At 40.6% G+C, this 23,882-nt stretch overlaps 1 protein-coding gene across 3 annotated transcripts in view; it reads left to right on the plus strand.

Annotated features, from left to right (window-relative positions):
• TLR2 (toll like receptor 2) overlaps positions 1-23,882 on the plus strand; it is a 96,900-nt gene that overhangs the window by 20,655 nt on the left and 52,363 nt on the right. Inside the window, exon 1 of one of the 3 annotated variants that reach the window (XM_033940917.1) lies at positions 14,260-14,423. The exons of 1 other annotated variant lie outside the window; for it this stretch is intronic. In XM_033940917.1, coding sequence (XP_033796808.1) covers positions 14,362-14,423 — 62 coding nt within the window. In that variant the 5' untranslated portion in view covers positions 14,260-14,361. Of the gene's footprint in view, positions 1-14,259; positions 14,424-23,882 lie in introns of those variants that run through there. One more of the 3 variants, XM_033940961.1, reaches the window with a different exon arrangement.

Here is a 23,882-nt window from a genome sequence, read left to right on the forward strand (position 1 = left end):
GTCCTGAAATCCCCTTTCAAAAGCCAGCCCTTCACTAAAAGTGTGGTAGATACCTGGAATGCCTTCCTGGAGAGATGATGAATACAAAAAAAAAGGTGCTGGAATTCAGAAAGGTGTAGATTTCTGAAGGGCAAGAGGATGGAAGCCAAGTATGGATTACTTCAGCTCAAAAGAACAATGAAATGACTTTCTCACTTCTAAGAAATCATGGGGAAAGTAACATGCATGTGTGCGCATGGGAAAAATTATAGGACACTGCAAACAGGGTGCAACCCCAACAGCTTTGCTGGATGCACTGTCTTGATCTTTATTTGCCATCATCTATGTTGCTATATAAATCTATAGTGGGTTTCTGACGGTGTAGATTTAGGCCTAGATTCACTAAGGACACCAATCGTGTCCCGACCACTTTGCAACCCTATTGTTCCCCGACCTGATTCACTAATCTTGGTGCCGATCAACCTCCAATCCGATCCACGCATGCAAATGAGGAGGAAACGGCATGCAATGTAGACAGGCAGCGATTCACTAAACAAAATCTGGAACACCGACTGGGCTGGCCAATCAACAAAGAAGCGACTGCTGGGGACCAGTCGCTCACGTCCTCTTCAACTGCCCTCTCCTGCTCTTTGCCTCCCTGCTCAGTAAACTGTCTGCCCCTATTCTCCTGCTCTCTGCCGTCCTGCTCACTAACTGTCTGCCCCGATTCTCCTGCTCTCTGCCGCCCTGCTCAGTAAACTCCTGCTCTCTGCCCCGATTCTTCTGCTCTCTGCCGCCCTGCTACCCTCTGCGTTCTGGTCTTCAGTTTCCTTCCTAGCATCCAGAACTGGTCCTTCAGTACTTCCCTGTTGTAGTTCCTGTTGCTCACATTGTTTGTCCCCACATGGATCACCACCGCCATATCTTCCTCTTCTACGCTGTCGATAATCCTGTCGATGCGGCTCACTATGTCTTCTACCCTGGCTCCTGGTAGACAGGTCACCAGCTGATCCTGTCTTCCTCCTGCTATGTGGTTGTCGACTTGTCTGATGATGGAGTCCCCTACGACGATTGCTGTCCTCTCCATCTTCTCTAGCTGCAGGTCCATGTCCTCTGTGCACTTCCATCTTCCCTCATCCTGACGTTGGCTTGCACTGGACTCATCTTCTTGTGGGTTCCCTCTGCTGTTTCCAGGTCTCGCTGCTGTGTCTCTCATTTCTTCCTTGTGGTCAACCTCCAGATGTTCCTCACTCTCTGTAGGTGTATCTCGGCAGTTCCACTTTTGCTGGTGATTTCCATGGCCTCCCTGTATGCCTCCTCGATGAACTTCTCTAACTCCTGGACTTCTTCCTCGATGATTTCCTCTCTTTCTTCATGTTATTCACACCATCTGGGGTGTCTATTCTATTGCAGATTTTGGTATCATCCAAGAGAGAAAGAGATAATACTTACTGTGGATGGGCAGACTAGAAGGGCCATTTGGCCTTTATCTGCCGTCATGTTTCTAAGGAGGCAAATTACCTGACAACCCTTCAACAATATCGCTTATAAAAATGTTAAAAAGAACAGGCCCAAGAACAGAACCTTGAGGCACACCACTGGTAACATCCCTTTCCTCTAAGCGATCTCCATTGACCACTACCCTCTGTCGCCTTCCACTCAACCAGTTCCTGACCCAGCCCTATGCAAAGCCTAGGTTGGCTGTCATAAACCTTTGGCTGCTTCCTGAGCCCAAATAGGCAACATCCACTGCATCTCCCTGATCTGTCACGTTTGTCATTTCTTAAATCACTTTGAATGATAAGGTCACACCTTTATGAAGCCATTTTGTCTGGGATCTGTGAAGTCTACTTGTTTCATGATGCTGCACTATCTAATTTTTGATACCCTTTTCCTCGCATTTCCTGATGCTGAAGATAGAGTGATGGGCTGATGAATTATTACATTACATTAGTGATTTCTATTCCGCCATTACCTTGCGGTTCAAGGCGGATTACATCCAAACTAAAACAAGAATTACATTTCAACTTGAAGTAATATATCTATTTTTTCCTTGTTCCACTTTGTGGAATCTGTCTACGCTATACTTCTTCAGTTTCCTGGAACCTCCCTGTCAAAGCACTTTTTTCAGCTTGTTGTGCAATACAGTCTTTTTAGCCACAACTATTTTTATCAGTCCAACTGACTAAGGATTTGAGATGGTGACCTCTGCTTGCTCGTACAGTGCAGCACATTTATTGTTTATTGAAAGCTTCTATACCGCTGTTAATGGCTAAGGGAGTCCATTCAGAGTGGTTTATATGAGCTTTGTAATGGTGTTACAATACATGAGCTTCTGTAAAGGTGTTATAATACATGAGCTTCTGTAAAGGTGTTACAATACAGAGTTTGTGTTTCCTGGGATGGTTTCAATACAGACATTATTAAACCGTAATTAATACATTATTAACCTGTAATCAATACTTGTGCATTTGTAAAGGTATTACAATACAGAGTTTAGTGTTTTCTGAGTTGGTTCTTAACATAGCCTTCTTAGAAACATGGAAACATAATGGCAGATAAAAGCCAAATGGACCATCTAGTCTGCCTATCCACAGTAACCATTATCTCTTTCTCTTTTTCTGAGAGATCCCACATGCCTATCCCAGGCCCTTTTGAATTCAGACACAATCTCTGTCTCCACCACCTCTTCTGGGAGACTGTTCCATGCATCTACCACCCTTTCTATAAAAAACTATTTCCTTAGATTACTCTGGAGCCTATCAGCTCTTAACTTCATCCTATACCCTCTCATTGAAGAGTTTCCTTTCAAATGAAAGAGACTCAACTCATGCGCATTCACATTGCGTAGGTATTTAAACATCTCTATCATATCTCCCTTCTCCCACCTTTCCTCCAAAGTATACAGATTGAGATCTTTAAGTCTGTCCCCATATGCCTTATGATGAAGACCACACACCATTTTAGTAGCCTTCCTCTGGATCAACTCCATCCTTTGTATATCTTTTTGAAGATGTGGTCTCCAGAATTGTATACAATATTCTAAATGAGGTCTTACCAAAGTCTTAAACAGGGGCATTAATACCTCCTTTTTCCTACTAGCCATACCTCTCCCTATGCAACCTAGCATCCTTCTACCTTTCACCGTCACCTTTTCAACCTGTTTAGCCACCTTAAGATCATCATATACAATCATACCCAAGTCCAGCTCTTCTGTCGTGCACATAAGCTCTTCACTCCCTAATCTATACCGTTCCCTTGGGTTTTTGCAGCCCAAATGCATGACCTTGCATTTCCTAAAATTAAATTTTAGCTGCCAAATTTCAGACCATTCTTCAAACTTCACCAGGTCTTCCTTCATGTTATTCACACCATCTGGGGTATCTATTCTATTGCAGATTTTGGTATCATCCGAGAGAGAAAGAGATAATAGTTACTGTGGATGGGCAGACTAAATGGGCCATTTGGCCTTTATCTGCCATCATGTTTCTAAAGAGGCAAATTTTACTTGCCAACCCTTCAGCAATATCGTTTATAAAAATGTTAAAAAGAACAGGCCCGGAGGAGCAAAGATGGCGTTTTGAGCAGAGCACATATTGGAGTGCTCTCCATCTATGGGACAATTTTTCTGGAATAAATATAATTTTTAGCTCTATTCAATGCCCAAAAGACGTGGGAAATAGAGGGGATTACGCCCACTTACCTCTGTTAGCTCCAATATGCGACAGACTGTAATGACATCGTTTACAGTCCAACCAACCACTTCGGGCGGATCTGCTGCTGAGTCTGGGGGAAGACTCAGCTTGGACAGCGATTTGTAGCTGAGCCCGAGAGAACCACACATGCCCCCAATGCCTGGAGGAGCATCGGAAGACCGGTCGCTGTGGGGGGGGAGGGGCTCCCCGAATGCAGCGGGAGAGAAGCTACTGAGATCCGATGTTGACCTGGAAGTGCTAACATGAACACTGACATCGATTCCAGCCGGGGAGTCCAGCGTTCAGGGAGCAGTGCGTCTCGAGTAGCAAGTGGTGGGGAGGGCGAGGGAACCCAGGATTCGGCACCTGGAGGAAACACTGATGAGAAGCTAGTGGTTATTTCTCCCCTCAAGCCACTTGTGAGACCTCAGGCGGTCACACTTGACTCCATCTGGACGGCTTTGGAGAACCTGCAAACTTTGTTTCAATTATGTGCAAACTTTGTTTCAATTATCCTAAATTCAACTTCTAAGATAGCTCTGTTGGAGACATCACTTCAGCAGCAACAATTAGAGATAAAGAGCTTAGAGAAAACAACAATTGAGACTAAAAATCTGATGATTAAACAAATTTCAGATAAAATGCTATTCCTAAGGAAGATTGAATACTTGGAGAATTAACAGAAAAGCTTGAATTTGAGACTTTTATATTTTCCAATAGCCAAGTTTATGTCACCCCGGGAAACTTTTAGGAATTTCATGACAACTATATTAAAGATATCAGAATCTGATCTTCCACCATTACAAAAAACTTATTACTTAAAGAAAAATTCAACTAAAGAAGGAGAATTAGTTAGAGGTGGAGATCAGATGGATTTATCTGATATATTACAATCATCTGATATTGAAATAGAGGGTCGGGCAACTTTACTAGTCTCTCTTGTATTTCTTCAGGATAAGGAAATGCTGCTGAAATTGTACTTTAAATTGAAACAAGTATCCTATTTGGGAGGACGAATATATATGTTTCCTGATGTCTCAAAATGGACGCAATCTAGAAGAAAAGAATTTCTATCTTACCGAACGAAGGTGATTTCATTAGGGGCAGTTTTGCAGCTAAGATTTCCCTGTAAATGTGTGGTTTCCCTCCAGGAAACTAAATATGTATTTTTTGAACCTGCCCAATTAGGTTTTTTCTTAGAAGGTAAGGGTATCTCTATGCATCCGGATTGAATCAGGATTGTGTGGTGTTAATCAATGGAAGGTTGTAACTGTTCTTTTTCCTAGAATTTTAATTTAGGTTAATGTATCCCTGCCCCTAGGGTTTGTTTTTTTCTTCTTTTCTCCTTCTCCTATTGTGGACTATGTTGAATGTTAATATTACTTTGTGTTAATTTTGCTTATCAGCAAGTACTGATTGTATTGTATTTCAGTATTTCCTTATCATTGTGATGTAACAACTTAAAATGATAAATTAAAAAACAAACAAACAGGCCCACGAACAGTGGTTTACCATGTTGGGTAGTGATGGTTTAGGCCAGCGATGGCAAACCTATGGCACGCGTGCCAGCTGTGGCACGCGAAGGCCTTGCAGCTGGCACGTGGGAAGGTCCGCAATTAAGATATGCGGCACGGCGGGAGGCGAGTGTGCCGGTGTCTGCTTTGCAGCTCACCTGGCAACAGGGCCAGACTGGCCATTGGGAGGACCGGGCATTGTCCCGGTGGGCCGCGGCCCATCCTCCTGTGCTGGCTGCAGTCCTGTGAGTGGATGTTTAGCCTGCCTGTCTTCCCCTTAGTATCCTATGAGCCAGGCAGTGTGTGAGGGGGAAGTGGGGGGAGGAAGAGAAGCTTCACACTGAGTCTGTCACAGGAACTCAGTGAGGCTATAGTGTGACTCCACATGTGACATCTGTAATCAGGAACAGTTCCTAGTGCTCCCATGCTAGAGAGGTGAGGATATGGGGGGATGTTAATGTGTCTAATAATGTGCTCCTCTGTAAAAACCTCTGTATCTTCCATGGGGGACATGCTAAATTCGAGGAAATAAAAAAGCTGCTTATGATGATTGCATAGAGAAGTTCAGTAAGCTGAGAGGAGGGCTGGGCTCTCTGTGAACAACCAACACACTAATCCTCTGCGCTGTACCTTATGGAAAACTCAATATAGCAAAAAACAGTAAAGTGTATATGTGGCCCTTCACAGTGCTTTTGTAAACATCATAATAAAATAACAAAGGCTCCAATAATGAAAAATAAAAGTCCTTTTCCCATACACTCAGGTCACCTCTTAATTAGTTGTTATTGTGATGAATCCAATGTTGTATAGTCATTAATGCGATTAATCCAGTTTGCAGGTCATTTTATTTGGGGAATCGCAGTCACTTCTTATTAGTGGCTGGCCGTGCCTCCCAAGTGTGCTTCTGCATTTTAGCCCTGCCCCTGGACTTCAATGGGCGGGGCCTGTGTGAGGTCATGTGATTGGGCTGCTCAGCCTATTTTTTGTCCCAGTCCGGCCCTGCCTGGCAATGTGTTCCTCGCGGCTGTCTGAACCGCCACGGGGCTGTGAGACAGTATATTTTTTGACCAAAATGGATGTCTACAATTAGTAAAATTCCCCAATCACATATTTTTTTATGGGGACGGATTTGTATACAGCACTTCATTAGATTTTTTTTATTATACAAATTTTATCTTTTTGTAGACTTGAAGTCTTGAACAAAGAAAATGAGTACAGCAAAAAAAGCAAAAACAGATAGTGGAAGACCATTCCAAGAGGCCTGGACAGAGACATATGGAGTGATTGAACGCAGTGGGAAAGCATTGGGTATTATGTGTAATGAAAGTGTTGTGTCTCGCACATTGTCAAACGTCACTTTGAGACCAACCATAACAGTGTTGCTGAACTTGGTTTAGCTCAAAGAAAAGAGTTCCTTGTAGGAAAATTAAAGAAATATCACTCCCAGTCTCTTAGTTTTAGCAACTATCTTTCAAAAACTAATCATCTTACAGTTGCCAGCTTTCAAATTTCACTGTGCATGGCAAAACATGGTAAGCCCCTCTCTGATGGAGATTTTATCAAAAAGGCAATTTTGGCTGGGAGTAATTCACTCTTCCATGATTTCCAAAACAAGGATAAAATTGTGCAGCGCATCTCTGAGATGCCGCTAAGCAGAAATACTGCAAAAGATAGGGTTCTGCGAATGGCTGCTGATGTTAGTCAACAGCTTACTTGTGACTTACAAAAAGCACCCTTCTACTCCATGTGCTTGGATGAAAGTACAGATATTACTAACCATGCAAGACTAGCGCTCATTTTGCGTTATGCTACTGGTGACATCATGAGAGAAGAGCTGGTAAAACTGCTGTCTTTGCCTGGAAGAACACAAGGGATAGATATCCACAATGCTGTGATGGAGGCTTTTTCATCACTAGACATAAGTCCAGAAAAAGTGGTTTCAGTTACTTGCGATGGAGCACCTAGCATAGTGGGGACAACATCAGGATTCATTAATTTCTTTGCTAAGGAAGCAAAACATCCACTGATTCAATTTCACTGCATAATACATCAAGAGGCTCTCTGCGCCAAAGAAAGCAGCAAAAAACTTGACGATGTCCTCAAAGATGTAACAAAAATGGTGAACTTCATCATGGCGCGTGCTCTTAATTTTCGACAATTTCAAGCCCTTCTTGATGAGGTTCAGGCACAATATAACACTTTACTGATGTACAATAATGTCCGGTGGCTGAGCAGAGGACGAGTGTTAGAGAGATTTGTGGCCTGCTTGGAAGAAGTTAGGCTATTTATGAACGAAAAGGGGGAAGACTATCCTCAGCTCACCAACATGGTCTGGCTTACCAACCTCATGTTCTTTACAGATTTTACTAACCACTTTAATGTACTAAACAAAAAATTACAAGGCATGGGAAAAACAGCAGAAAGCATGTTTAGTGACATCAAAGCTTTTGAGAGAAAATTGCATGTTTTTGAAAAAGACCTTGAGAGTGGACAGCTAAAATATTTTCCCAACCTAAAAATACATTTGGATAATTCTACAACATTTGTGGACAGTCATAAAAAACACCAGGAAATCCACAAAGCATATTCCACCATTGTAGCCGAAGCAAAGGAGAATTTTAGTAAAAGATTTTCTCAGTTCCGTAAGATGGAGACAACCCTTTCATTTATAACTTCCCCAGAAAAGTCCACATTTGAAGATCTTGATCTTTCCTGCTTACAGTGGTTGGATATTCAAAATTTGGAAATGGAGCTACTGGAATTTCAAGAAAGCTCTATCTGGAAAAGTAAATTCAATGACCTGCGTGCGGCTCTTGAACGTATTGAGTGTGAAAGGGTGACAAATGAAATCACTGCTAGCAGTTCTGAAAATGAAATCCTAAAAGCGTGGAATTCTCTGCCAGACAATTTTAAGTCCATGAAAGCACTTGGGATTGCTCTTCTTACTTTGTTTGGGTCATCCTATGCTTGTGAGCAGCTGTTTTCGGCTTTGAATCATATAAAATCTGATGCTAGAAACAGATTAACGGATGACATGAGTGCTGCATGTGTTGCTCTGAAATTAACGCACTATGAGCCAAGGATTGACAAGTTATCAGCATGCATGCAACAACAAAAATCACATTAATTTTTTTCAGAGCATGCCCAATGCATATGTTTACATGAAGCAGTGTTTTCAGTTTGCAGTTAAGACACTTTCTAAGTTATTTAAATATTATTTAAAGATGTTATTTTAAAAAGGGACTTTACATGGCCCTGTTGTATTCCAATCTGGAATTTACAATAAAAACGGTTGGTTTAATTGAAAGCTCTTTTGTTTTCTTTACATCATATTATTAGAAATGTAATGATTTAATTATTTTCTAATTTGATGGTAAATTTTACAAAAAAACATGTATAGACTCTTTGGGAATGCACACCGAGTCTTGACACAGTTAACAGTTTTAAGAAGTTTATCTTTTTTTTTCTCATGATACATTTCACATGTTATGTGAATAATACATTTAAAATATATTGTGTAACTGAATCAAATTCTTCCTAAATTAATTAAAATGAATGAAATCATTAAAACATTATAAATTGCCAATAAATTGAAATGAAAACCAAAGGATTGTGAATCAAATTGATTCTCTGACAATACAAAGATTCCAACCTTTAAAAATGATGTTACATAGTTCAGGCAACTTTATAAAGAGTTTTTAGATACTAAAATCTTGTTATTAAGGTTTAATTGACGTGCTGGCACTTTGAGGAAATTCTTTGGTTTTGTGCGGCAGTTTGGGCACTCGGGCTCAAAAAGGTTAGCCATCACTGGTTTAGGCTGTTGATTCAATTGTAGTGGATCACAAATTGTACTACTTTTTTCACTTTCTTCAACATAGAATATGTCAGCAGAATATGATCTATCCTAGTGTAAAAGGGCCGCAAAGTGGACAAGAGAAAGCTCCAAGGCCCACCAAAACATTTTAGGCTTACAAAAGTAATTTTAAATGCTAATTCTGATTCTACACGCATACTGCCATCCAACAGTGCAATATCATACAGATAAGTGCAAACGATGAGGGTGCACCCAACACAGCCAATGGCCACTACACTCCATTGCTACCTGTCAGCCTGCCTACCTGGTATAAATCCTACTTTATCCTTGTGGGTAAAGAAAGGCATGTGTTTATTTAGCCTACAGACTAGAATTCAAGATAGACGTCTTGTTTTAACAATGAAATTGGACAGTATGAATGCAGTTGTTCAACACTACTACTACCACTACTACTTATAATTTCTATAGCGCTGCCAGATGTATGCAGTGCTGTATATTAAACATTTTAAGAGACAATCCCTGCTTGATAGAGCGTACAATCTAATCAAAACAGACAAATAGGACAAATAGAGGTTAGGGAATTTCTCAAACAGGGAATGATAAAAACATTGGTAAGCGTTAGGAATTAAAAGCAGCTTTGAAAAAGGTGGACTTTTAGCCTAGATTTTATCACTGCCAGAGACGGAGCTTGACTTACTGACTCAGGCTCAACACTCTGTAAGGTTTTGGCAGAATGACATTGTGCCGAAGTCGAGTCATACAAATCAGTTTAATGTAGTGGAGACATAATGCACATAGAGAAACCTGCACAGGCCGTGTTTTGCCCATGCAGAGTAATGCTGCTGATTGCTGTAGCATCAGCAACAGCCATCTTTTGGCTAAATACTAGATTAACCTGGCTGGTGATGCTGTTTTTATATACCACCTGGTTTGATTAATCTCTTCCTCCGTTCTCTATTTCTGTAAACAACACCCTCATCCTCCCTGTCTTGTCAGCTCACAACCTTGGGATAATCTTTTGACTCATCTCTCTCCTTCTCTTCATATATCCAACAGACTGCCAAAACCTGTCGTTTCTTTCTCTACAATATCGTTAAAATCAGAACCTTCCTTTCTGAGCGCACTGCCAAGACCCTCATCACCTCTCGCCCAGACTACTGCAACTTGCTTCTTACTGGCCTTCTGCTAAACCATCTCTGTCCCCTTCAATCTGCTCAGAACTCTGCTGTACACCTCATATTCCTTCAATGTCGCTATGCCCACATTACCCCTCTCCTCAAATCATTGCTTTGTCTTCCTATTCATTTCCGCATACAGTCCAAACTCCTCTTACTGATCTACAAGTGTATTTGCTCTGCAGCTCCTCAGTATTTCTCCTCTCCTCCCCCCCGGCACTCCGCTTATCGGATAAGTCTATCTTCTCTGTACCCTTCCCCTCTACAACCAACTCCAGACTCCGTCCCTTCTACCTTGCTGTACCATATGCCTGGAACAAACTGCCTGACTTGATATATCAAGCTCCGTCTCTGGCAGTATTCAAATCCAGACTCAAAGCCCACTTCTTTGAAGATGCTTCAACTCCAAACTCCATCTCACCTTCTAAGCATTATATCTGTCTTTTCATCCACTCTGTAATTCCCCAACCTGAGCACAGTGTATTGATGCACCTCTTGTCCAGTTTGTCTTGACTAGAGTGTAAGCTCTTTTGAGCAGGGACTGTCTCTTCTATTCTTTGATGTACAGCTTTGACAGATATTCTTCTTGGAGTCACTGAGAAAAGTACAACCCTGAAGATCCCAGTTATCCCAGCAGCAGTGGATGGACTGGCAAGTTGGGCGGTCCATAGTGTCACTTCTATCCTTCCAGGGAGCAGCATAGTGAAGAAGCCTGATCATATTTGGTATGGGTAAATGACTGACAATGAACTGAAAAAAAAAAAGAAAGAAAAGAAATAGCTGGAACTTCTTGGAAGTTTAGAGTTAAATACAAGAAGAGATTTGGAAATAAGTGAGGGGGAGGTAAAGTTAACTGCCCCTATGAAAGAACTGTTGATGAGTTAATAAGAAAAGTTATGTGTAAAATGTTTAAGGATTGTTATTTAAACAAAATAACCACAATAAGAAGTGTTATGTGTTGTATGGAGAACCTGAAAATTTTACATTGTCTACAGAAATGTTGTTTTGGACCTAGGGTTGTGCAAAAAAAGAGCCCCATTCCGCCTCCAGCCCTGCCCTGTTCTGCTCACAGCCTTGCCCCCCACGCAAACCTCATGTCTTCTTTCCCGAATCCGGGCCATGTCTGGAGGGCCTCCGAGCATATATGGATATGATGCAATAATGTCACATGCATGTGAATACGCATATGACATCATCATGCAGCATCCGCACACGTTCAGTGGCTCTCCAGATGCGGCCCCCGAGCTCAAGGCCTTCCAAAACGTAGACAAACTGCTGGGTTTTTGAAATCTGTCTGGTCACCTGGATAGTCCTCTAAAAAGAGGACATGTCTGGGTTTTCCCGGACAGCTGGTAACCCTAGTTGGTTTGTAATCCGCGTAGATTTTTGAGATATGCGGAATATAAATGTTTTCAAATAAATTAATAAGTTAAATAAAATGACAAAGAATGAAGAAATGTGTGATTGTTTTGCATTTGAACAAAATAAAAGTTAAGGTTGTAATGTATAAATTCTTTGTGCTATTGAGTATGAAAATGTGGGAGAGTAATGGGAAGTGAAATTTGCCTTCTGAGGATGGAAAAGACTGTGTGGTAAAAAATCCAGACTGAGGGTTTCAGCATGGCAGGCAAGAAGTAGCCCCAGACTGAGGAATGAGGGTGAGATACAGAGTGGCTCTCCACAGGAACAAAAAGGATTTTGTGGTAAAGAGATTGGGATCGTGAAGAGAGATCTATTGAAAAGACTTTGTACTGAAATATGATTTGAAGAACTGTTTTGAGAGACTTTGGGTCTCATTTTAAAAGAATATAGACATCCAAAAGATGGCATAAACTGGCACTTGGACGTTTTACTAGTCAAAAAGTCCAAGTGGGCATTTTCAAAACTGACTTCTTAGATATCCTTCTGGTTGTTTTGTCTCCAGTGTGTCTATAAAATGCGGCAGTCAGGTTGATCTTTGGGTTGAAGAAATCCGATCACATAACCCCTTCCTACCGATTCCTGCACTGGCTGCCAATGGAGGCACGTGTGAAGTACAAGCTGGGATGTTTCTGCTTCAAGGTACTAACCGGTCTAGCCCCTAAATATATAAATGACCTCTTCTCCTTTTCAACCAACAGACATAAGAGAAGTACACACCTGAAGTTTGTTTCCCCATAGGCTAGAGGATGTAAATTTAAGAGACACCATCAACAACTTCTATCATATCAAGCAGCCTTATGGGGCAAAGACCTGGAAAAACTAATTATACACGCAAATAACTATGGTAAATTTAGGAAACACCTAAAAACCTGTTCTTGAATTACCTAGGTAACGAATCTGTACAATTGCTCCCATCACAATCTCTCCCCTAAATCTGATCCCGTAAACTGTTAGCTACTAATCTCTAACTATGTATGTTCCATTCAATTTGTAGCATCTTTCTAATCATTGTAAACCGCATAGAACTTCACGGTCCTATGGTATATAAACTGTTATTATTATTATTATTATTATTAAATATTAAGGGGGCATGTAAGAGGTATGTTTTGGGTGGGCTTAGCACTTGGGATGATTTACAATGATAATCAAATAGTTTACAAAACATCAAGGGCATAATTTGGAGCTAAACCTGTTTTTAAAATGAATAAGGGCCAAAAGGTTACCTAAACTGGAGGGATGAAAATATGGTCCCCTCACACTCCCCCAGTGGTCACTGACCTTCCACCCACCAAATATCTGTATGAAACAGTACATATCTGTCTCTTTGACAGCTGAAGATACTATGGCCAATCCTAGTAATGCTGCAAGCAGGTCTCTGGAGTACCCTGGTGGTCAGTGCAGTGGACTGCAAAGAAGGGGATCCAGGCCCATATACCATCCTAACTAGTACATTTGTGGTAGAAAGTGTGAGCCCACCAACACCCCACTGTATTGCCATATGAGGTTTAGATTAGATTACTTTTTACCAAATTGTAACTCTATTCCTCCCCCCTTCTATACATAAGTTTCATGTAAACCTTTACCCTTCTCTACCTATTATTTAAGTTCTTGTAAACCGTGTCGAGCTCCATATTCGTGGAGATGATGCGGTATATAAACTTAAGGTTTAGATTAGATTAGATATAGGTGATGCCTGCAGGCATAAGGGCTATTAGGTTGGAAGTCAGGTAGGTACAGAAGGTTTTGGGGGAGTTTTGAAGAGCTCACCACATATTGTATAGAGGTTATGGTGAGATATGTACCTGGCACCCTTAATATAAAGTTCAGAGCAGTGTCCCCTAGGATGCCCCACTGTTCTGGTATATGTCTGCTTTGCCAGTTCATCAAAAACGCTGGCCCCCTCCTACATGCAAATGACTTGTTTCAGACATTTTTAATTTGGATTTTTTGGATAATGGCAAAAGATATTAGATGTCTAGCTGAACAAAATATTTAGTTGGGCCATTTTCAAAAAAAATAATAAAGATGTCTAAGCTGGACAAAGCGGGCCAAAGTAGGGCCATTTTTTGGGGAAAAAAAGATAGATGTCTTGCGAATTTGAAAAAGGACATATTCTCCAACCGATTTTAGAATGTTTTTCTCAAAATGTCCAAAGTTGGACTTAGACTTCCTATCGTGAGGAGGAGAGGTGTCAGCGCTGGTGTCCCCTGCAAAGATGGCACCTGGGGAGGTCTGCCTTTGCCTCCCCCTTACTGCGTTACTGGCCTAAGAACCCTGAGGTTGTGCCTTTAAGCTCCTTGTTACTCTGGGCAAGTCACTTAACCCTTCATTGCCCCAGTTACCATAGCTAGATTGTGAGCCTACCAGGACAGATAGGGAAAGCACCTGATTTGATTGTGAACTGTGATGATGGACATTATATCAATTGAAACTTGGAGGTGTAATCACTGTCTCATAATTAGTGATAATGTTGGGAAAAAAAGAAGTCACAGGAAATAGACTTTTCTTGGCACGAAGTTCCATTCTTGGCACGTAGTTCTGCCTCTTGTAAATTCTAGATTTTATCTAGCTGAAATGTTGATTGTCATTTGAAGATCATGACAAATCCCAGAGCTGGCAGAATGAGTGCAAGGCATTACAGAGCAACACACATCATGCTCGTGCAGTGAGGCAGGAAACGGGAACAGCAGCAGTCAGCCGAGAGCAAGCTGTGCCTCTTCTGACATGGTCCACAACCACAACAGAAAGGGCCTCACTGCATGCATCCCCTTCCACTTCCCTGCAAGGACTTCAATCTCCAGACTGAGAAGACTTTTGTCTGGTAAGTTTGGAATTCTTTTGCTCAGCCCTGGCTTAGTGGAACTCATGCCAAGAAGTCGTGCTTGGAGGAGGCAACAAGAAGAAACCTCCCTACTGGAATTTAGCTTGGTAATAGGGGTTATGTTGTCAGGTGCTTTGCATGGAAAGTTGATCTGATTTCAGTATTTGTAGTTTAGAATTATTTCGGTCAGATGGTTCTCTTTCTCTTAACTTTTTTCCCTTTTTTGAGATGTGGGAGGAGGAGTAGCTAGTTAAACATGTTTTGAAATGTTCATTATTGATTCTGAAATGTTAAGGGGCACAAACTCTCTTGTATTACACCTTACCAGCTCATAATGATCCCAGAAACTGACACAGTAATCCCTTAGTCTTCCCTGTGGACTGGCCTTATCTGTGTCCCTATGTAAGACTGCCCCTTCTTTCCTAAGTGCCCCCACCCCCTTCTCTGCCACTTCTCCTTTCCTGTGCTTGAGCGGAGAGAGACTCTGAAAAATTAGACATTGTCAGAGTATATTGGAATGAGTTGGGCTACTGCAAAATGCAACTGGTAGAGGAGGCTCAGGAGATAGGTACTAGGGCGGTTGTGAAATCTTCAGTGTATTGCACCCATGGAAGTATTAAATCCCTGTTAATAAATTCTTCAGTTTCTGCTACCCTTCCATTCTTCTCTCTACTACACTCTTCAGATGCTTAGATGTATTATATGCATATTAACTAATTTTTCCATCTCTGCCACACCTCCTTCCTTCTGTCCCATACTCTGGTAGAGAGACATTGATGGCAGTGAGACACTGGAGGAGTGCATTGAAAAGAATTAGACTATGTCAACACATGATATGTTTAAAAAATACCTAACTGAAAATTTGAAGGTACCTGAATCCTCCTATCCACCTCTCTCAAAAATGTACTACTTGCCTAGGACAGTCAAAGCTCAAAACCCATACCAGCAGAATTTATCTGCTGATAGTTTGGATTTATCTAATTTTCTAGAGCGGTCGGACAGTGAGGCTCAGGTTACTGCTACATTGTTGGTACAGTTTGCGTTAGATTCAGATAGGGAGTGGATGTTAAAACATTTTTTTCAAGTACAAAGATGTTCCCTTTTTGTCAAATGTTGTAAGAATGCATCCCAATGTATCACGTTCTACAGTTCCTCATTTTGAGACCTCAGGCAGTGCAGTTGGGTACAATGTTTGTCTTAAGATGCCCCTGTAAGTGTGTTATGATTTACCAAGAGAATAGGAGGAGTGTGTGGCGCAGTGGTTGGAGCTACAGCCTTAGCACCCTGGGGTTGTGGGTTCAAATCCTGCGCTGTTCCCTGTGACCCTGACAAGTCACTTAATCCTCCAAAGCCCCAGGTATGTTAGATAGATTGTGAGCCCACTAGGACAGATAGGGAAAATGCTTGAGTACCTGATTGTAAAACCGCTTAGATAACCTTGATAGGCGGTATATAAAAACTTAATAAACTTGAACTTGAATGTTTTTTATGAGCCTCAGCAGTTGTCAAAATTTATTGCCGCTAAGGAGCAAAGAATATCTTTTTTTAATTATTATTTATTTATTTATCATATTTTCCATAAATATATCAAGTATCCACTTGTACAGAAAGATGGAGTTATCTAAAGAACACAAAACACAAAATTTTTGTTTAATTTAACCACAATCAAAAAGAAATGTAGCTTAACTCCAGCTCAAGTCCACAAATCGTAGATCCAAGAAGTAATAACAGCGAGCACTAATATAACATTAGAATATATAGAAAGGAAAACAGGAAATTCAATCAGCTGAAAAGTATCCAAATTGAATAAATGAGCACTCATGATGTCCTTGCATTCAGGTGCGCAGCCGACAAAAAGGTTGTCAGTTGAGTAGGGTCAAAGAAAACATATTTTTGCTTTTGATATAATATCACACATTTGCATGGGTGTCGTAAGAAGAAAGAAGCTCCAAGAGCAATAACTCCCGGTTTTAAGATCAAAAATTCACGACGTCGCTTTTGGGTATCTCGTGCCAGATCAGGAAACATTTGTATTTTATGTCCCAAGAATTCTTTTAATTTATTTTTAAAGTAAAGTCTTAATAACCATTGTTTATCTGGTGCCAAGGCAACTGTAAGGAGCAAAGTTGCTGGTATCGCCGTTTCCCTGTCTGTCTGTTCCAATTGTCGAAATGTCTAATAACTTTTGGTCCTTTGGTAATTCCTGTGATTTTGGGTGTTGTCCTTCTTCCCTTCGTATAGGCAAATAGTAGACCTGGGTAAACGGCAGCAGCAATTCTTCTGAAATTCCCAATATTTCTACCATATATCATTTCCCTCTCTTGCCCTTTCTCCCCATTGTTCCCACATCCCTTAAGTTAACTCAACTTGTACTCCACTAATCTTCTGTAAACCGCATAGAACTTAACGGTATTGCGGTATATAAATTGTTATTATTATTATTTCAACATATCTCACAGAGGTATTGTTGCCACTCTGGGAAAATTAATTAGTTTGAGATTATTATTGCGAGAAATATTGTCCAGTGCTTCCAATTTCCTTCTCAAATTTGTATTGTCTCTCATTAATGTTTCTGTGAACTGTTTGGTGACTGTATTTGAGGTTTTTTTAGTTCTTGCATATCAGTCTGTAAACTTGTAATATGTATATCATGGGTATTTAATTTTTGTTCGACTTGGCACAATTGAGGCTTGATAGATTTTGCCAGATCCGCCACTAGATCCCAAATTGCTTCTAGGGTTATTTCTTGGGGCTTATCTATAGTGGTATATTTTTCAGGCACAATTTTACTCAGTTCAACTGACCTCTCCTCTTGTAGGTGTCCCTCCTGAATGCTATAATCCCTCTTGTTGGTAACAACCTCAGGGCTCTCCAAACAGGAATCCTGCTTCAACTCCAAGCTCCCCTCTCTGATATTCAAAGCCTCACAGGAGAGGAGCTCACCGCCTTCCGATAGCTCCTCCTCGTGGGGAGCTGGCGGTCCAAGGTAGGGGGGAGGTGCTCTAGCATCGGGGCTAAGGGAAATCTCTAGTCCCGGGGAGACCACCTGCAGCTCGCCAAGTGCCTCCATTGGATGTGCCGACGCCGCCACAGATACTGCCTGCATCCGGCGGAAAAGTTCGTCGATACTGCCAACTTTGACAGGGTCGGGGCGCCGCGAGGCTGCAGCGGCGCTTCGGCCCCTTCTTTTCGGCATACTGACAAGAAGAAAAATATGTCGAAGGAGCAGGTAAATCACTTATTCGCCCAAAAATCTGAGCCAGGACGCTCAGCTAACCATCCCTACGGCCATCTTGGATCGCCTCAGGAGCAAAGAGTATCAACTACGTGAGACCTGTTGCTTCTTCTTTTTTAAGTTCAAATTTTTTATTGTAACTTTTACAATGCAAAATAAAATCAAATACATAACAATGAGCATGATAAATGTTAATACAACACAATGGTGGCTCTACACAATTCTTTATCCCTATGGGTGAAATATAAAGATGTCAAGGAAATCATACTAAAGAGAAGAAAAGGAAAAGAAAGGGGAAAGATGTGGATTAGAAGCAAATTAGCGGAATGGTCAGCTAGGTGGGCTGTGTGAACCTATCAAGGAATTTCCAAGGTGACACAACAGGAGGAGCATAAGAAGACAATCTAGAAATGTGACATTTTTCAACAGCATATTGTTCATGTTTATTGTACAAACATAATGAATTCCACCAGAAGGTGTGGTCCAAGTGGGAGGCTGATTTCCAATTCTTGAGAATATGCATGACAGCAGTTGCAAACATAGGGCTCCGTTACTAAGCTGTGCTAGCGGTTTTAGTGCATGCTTAGCATGCGCTGCAATGCCGCGCACACTAGATGCTAATGCCTCCATTGAGCTGGCGTTAGATTTTCCGTGTAGCGCGGGGGGCTGCATGCACTAATCAGCAACGTGCGCTAAAAACGCTAGCGCACCAAGGAAAAGGAGCCCATAGTATCAATCAGCTTTGAAGGGCAGTCAGAGTCAGCAAAGCAGGGGTGCTGAGAACGAATGTCAAAAATAAGATCCGAATGACATTTAGTAATGTCTTTAATGGTCTTCCAAATGCTGGTCCAGAATGGACGAAGAGCGCTACAGTGAAACAACATGAGGTCTAAAGTGCCATCAGGGCCGAGACCGTGCCAGCATTTAGGATCAGGTCTCACTTTAGCTTTCCACATTCGGTGAGGGGTCCAGACCGCCTGCCACATAACAAAATCTAGGGATTGTGACACTCTGGAAGAGAGCAGCGGGCGATTGGTTTTAGTCCAATATAGTTTCCAATCGATGTCTGAGATGGGAGAGGTCACCATACATTCCCACTGAATCATGACTTGAGATGAGAAAGTATATTGATGATCTCGCAGAATTTTATAGAAAACTGAAACAGTTCTCCCATGGGCGAATACCAGTTCGCTCCAGTGTTGAAACGTATTCAACGTTGGTGGGTGTGCAAAGTGGGGAATTATAGAGTTAATGGTTGATGACAATAGAATCCATTATTATTATTAATGGTTGATGACAATAGAATCCATTGAGAATGGCAGTTCTTAATCAGAGGGAACTGAGCACATAAAGAGGAAAAAGGAATTATCTTGCCTTCACAAAGTAATTGTTTAAACAAACCATATTCCGGCATTTTGCCATTTTTTCCACCAGAACGGTTTACCTTTATGCTTAAATTTTGAATTTTTCAAATAGACATTTTGGAGCTACTGTATAGTGAGTATTCAGCCATAGCATCCAGGTATCAGATGCCTTGTTGTGTCGCACTCAGAAGGGTGTACTCCTTTAATTGTTTGGGCATGTTCATAGTACATAGAGTATATAAAGGATATGGATGACATATATATGTTTCCAGTTCCAACCAGGGGATAGAATCTATTAAGGGTTGATCTTGAACCCAGTAGGCCCCATATTTAGTCAGTGATGCTGCATGGTAAAAGTGGAAATCTGGAAGATTCATGCCACCATTCTCTTTTGAGGCTCTCAATTTAGCAAGGGCAATATGAGGTTTTTTTGTCATTCCATATGAATTGCGAAAGATTTCTGTCAATCCACTGAAACAATGACTTCTTACATAGACAGTATGTAAGTGATGCGTGGTGCTAGGATCATTTTTATATATGCGATTCAACCCCACCATGATAAAAATAGTGGGGACCATTTGGTGGTAGTTTGTTTTACCAGGAGCTTGATCTTAGATATATTAAGATCCATGATGTGTGAGGGGTCTTTATGAATCATAATACCTAAGTATTTGATAGCTGCTTCAGACCAATGAAATGGAAAATGAGATAGTTCAGAAAGGGTGATGGAATCATTTAACGGAAATATTTCAGATTTTTCCCAATTGACCAGGTACCCAGATAATGAAGAGTACTCGTTAACAATTTTGATAAGGGCTGGGAGAGAATGTAAGGGATTATGATGAATAAAAGAATGTCATAAGCAGCCAATTTTATTTGTCTATTTTTGGATGGAATGCCTTCAATGAGAGAGGACTGATGGATGGCAGACAGTAGGGGTTCTAGGGTGAGGTTGAACAATAAAGGAGAGAGAGGGCATCCCTGTCTGGAGCCTCTATGAAGGGGGAATTTGTTTGAGATGGAGTTATTGATAAGAATCCTCAAAGTTGGGTGCCAATATAATGTTTTGACCCAGTTGATGAAGTAATCCCCAAAATTGTACCATTGTTGTACCCGCAACAGGAAGGACCACTCAACACGATCAAATGCTTTTTCAGCATCAAAGGCTAATCCTATCGTGAGTACTGAGGTGTATTTAACATAAGCATTGACGTGATGGAAGAGTTGTAAGTTGTCACCTACATATCTATTTTTGATGAAACCAACTTGGTCAGTGTGAATCAAAGTGGTTATGATTTTATTTAGCCTGGTGGAGAGAATTTTAGCCATAATCTTGTAATCTAAGTTCAGGAGAGAAATGGGTCTGTAATTTTTTACAAGAGTGGGGTCCCTATCTGGCTTTGGAAAAAATATGATGGTTAAATTGTTTGGGGCATGTGTATGAAGTTATAATAATTTAAAAGATGGGGAGCTAATAGAGTATTGAATTAAAAAAAAAAATTCATTAGTAATCCCGTCTGGTCGTGGGGCTTTATTTTTAGCTAGAGAAGATATTGCGAGGATGATTTCTGAGACAGAGCTTCCAATTCTAATTTTTGTTTTGGCGTCTAATTGGGGGTGTTCTATTTTGTCTAAAAATGAACTAAAATCCAGTTCATGTGTTGGGAGTTTGGATTTATATAGATTAGAATAAAAGAGTTCAAATTGAGATGAAATTGAATCATTTGTGGTAACTATTTGTCCTGAGGAAGTTTGAATGGATTAAATCGTGAATTTTTTGGATTTTGTTTTGAGATAATTAGCAAGGGGCTTTCCCAGGATGTTGTCACCCATATAATGACCCAAAGCAACCATAAAAAGATCTTGTCTAGCTTTGTAAGAAATCAGGGCGTTATATTCATATTTAAGTTTCAAAAGTCGATGGTAAGAAGAGGGGTCATGTTTGTAGTCCGCCATGTGCTGAATCTCAATTGTTTGATGGAATGTTCTAAATCTTTTTCCTTTTGCATTGAGTTTTTTTTTTTTTTTACAAGCGGAAAGTTTGATCAGCTCACCTCTCAAAGTGGCTTTATATGCCTCCCAAATTATAGAAGGGTATATCTCAGGATCTTTCGTGTTAAGTGTGAAAAATTCAATCGTAAAGAGTTTTATTTTTCCATAATGTCTTCATCTAGTAAAAGATGATTATTTAATCTCCATGAGGGGTGCTTGAAGGTAAGGACAAATTGAGTAGGTGCAGGGAGATTGATGCATGGTCTGTAAGGCTAATCGGATGAATAATTTTATTGGATAAAAGATGGGCAAGATGGGATGAGATGAGGAAATAATCAATTCTCGTGTATGTATTATGTGGTGGTGGTGAGTATTCCTTACCCTTGGGATTAAGTAATTTCCAGGGATCAGTTAAGGAGTAATTATCAATGAGATTATGCAATTCCTGATATGTTTTTGATTTGGTTAGTTTGCAAGAGGATGATCTGTCCAGGATTAAATCTTGTATTTGATTGAAATCCCCTCCAATAGTTAGAGATTTGGAACCGAATTCAAGGAGCGTAGATTGGAGTCCTCTAAAAAATTCTGGATGGTCGAAAACTGGGGCATATACAGTATGTTCAGGAGCACATATTCCACTGAGTGCAACACAACAAGGGCCAAGCACCATCTTCCCTCTGCATCTGTTTGTGTGATAAGATGGTGACAGGCATATTATTTTTGAACTAGCTGATGCCCTGGCGTTGCACGGGTATTTAATTATAGCAATAACACTGTAAATGGATTCAAATAAAGATACTTTATAGTGGTGAATGAAATTATTTTTTTACAGCTTTATAAAAAGTACAATATTCAAATTATAATGTGAAATATTTGACAAAATGAATACAATACAACTAACACAAAACTTGATTATAAACAACATTTTTAGTTTCACCTCCAGGAGCAAGAACATATAAATTCTTGGGTGAACCCACCCTTGAGCAAGCAACATAGAGTTGTCCATGGGAAAAACAGGGGGATCTTAAATCCACTCCACAGTATGTAATAGTCTGTCCCTGTGATTTGTTGATTGTGATAGAGAATGCAAGTCTCACTGGAATTTGCAATCTCTTAAACTGAAAAGGAAGATCTGTTGGAATAAGTGGCATCCAAAAGTTTCAGTATTGATTTAAACAACTCAATATGTGGAAACTCAGGTTGAAAAGAAACTCCATGCAGTTTTTTCCCGGTTCAGAATGGAACCTGTGTTCCTAGTTCAGCATATGTGAGTACTCATGTAATGTAATAACATTATGAACTGGGGTGCATGAAGGAAACAGTTACAAACACAGTTAGAACATACAAACTCTATATGTATGGTGTCCGTGGTAGAATAGAAACGATGTCCCTAGTGGTTATAGTGTCATAGAAAGTGTTTTATAGTTGGAATTACTGTGAGAATGGCAGCTTTTTACATTTTTTCCATTGGCATGAATGGGTGAAATCTGATGTTCTGTTTGTAGCTCCGCCCACGTGTGCAGGTGGGCCGCGAGACCCCCAGAACATATCACCCCAGGTAGTGAGGGATCTGCATACCAAGTTTCGTTCAAATCGGTCAAGCCGTTTTTGAATTACTGTGAGAATGGCAGCTTTTTACATTTTTTCCATTGACATGAATTTGTGAAATCTGATGTTCTGTTTGTAGCTCCGCCCACGTGTGCAGGTGGGCCACGAGACCCCCAGAACATATCACCCCAGGTAGTGAGGGATCTGCATACCAAGTTTCGTTCAAATCGGTCAAGCCGTTTTTGCGTGATTGCGGCACATACACACACACATACATACACACATACATACCTCCGATTTTATATATATACTAGCAGATGGCCCGGCGTTGCACGGGTATTTAATTATAGCAATAACACTGTAAATGGATTCAAATAAAGATACTTTAAAGTGGTGAATGAAATTATTTTTTTACAGCTTTATAAAAAGTACAATATTCAAATTATAATGTGAAATATTTGACAAAATGAATACAATACAACTAACACAAAACTTGATTATAAACAACATTTTTAGTTTCACCTCCAGGAGCAAGAACATATAAATTCTTGGGTGAACCCACCCTTGAGCAAGCAACATAGAGTTGTCCATGGGAAAAACAGGGGGATCTTATATCCACTCCATAGTATGTAATAGTCTGTCCCTGTGATTTGTTGATTGTGATAGAGAATGCAAGTCTCACTGGAATTTGCAATCTCTTAAACTGAAAAGGAAGATGTGTTGGAATAAGTGGTATCCGCGGGATAAATACGGTTTCACCTTGTCCCTGTCCCGAACAAAAGTTTCAGTATTGATTTAAACAACTAAATATGTGCAAACTCAGGTTGAAAAGGAACTCCATGCAGGTTTTTCCCGGTTCAGAATGGAACCTGTGTTCCTAGTTCAGCATATGTGAGTACTCATGTAATGTAATAACATTATGAACTGGGGTGCATGAAGGAAACAGTTACAAACACAGTTAGAACATACAAACTCTATATGTATGGTGTCCGTGGTAGAATAGAAAAGATGTCCCTAGTGGTTATAGTGTCATATAAAGTGTTTTATAGTTGGAATTACTGTGAGAATGGCAGCTTTTTACATTTTTTCCACTGACATGAATGGGTGAAATCAGATTTTCTATTTGTAGCTCCGCCCACGTGTGCAGGTGGGCCGCGAGACCCCCAGAACATATCACCCCAGGTAGTGAGGGATCTGCATACCAAGTTTCGTTCAAATCGGGCAAGCCGTTTTTGCGTTGGCAGCTTTTTACATTTTTTCCATTGACATGAATGGGTGAAATCTGATTTTCAGTTTGTAGCTCCGCCCACGTGTGCAGGT

The sequence above is a fragment of the Geotrypetes seraphini genome, chromosome 1 (genome assembly GCF_902459505.1).
Source record: "Geotrypetes seraphini chromosome 1, aGeoSer1.1, whole genome shotgun sequence".
In the NCBI taxonomy this organism is placed as follows: Eukaryota; Metazoa; Chordata; class Amphibia; order Gymnophiona; family Dermophiidae; genus Geotrypetes; species Geotrypetes seraphini.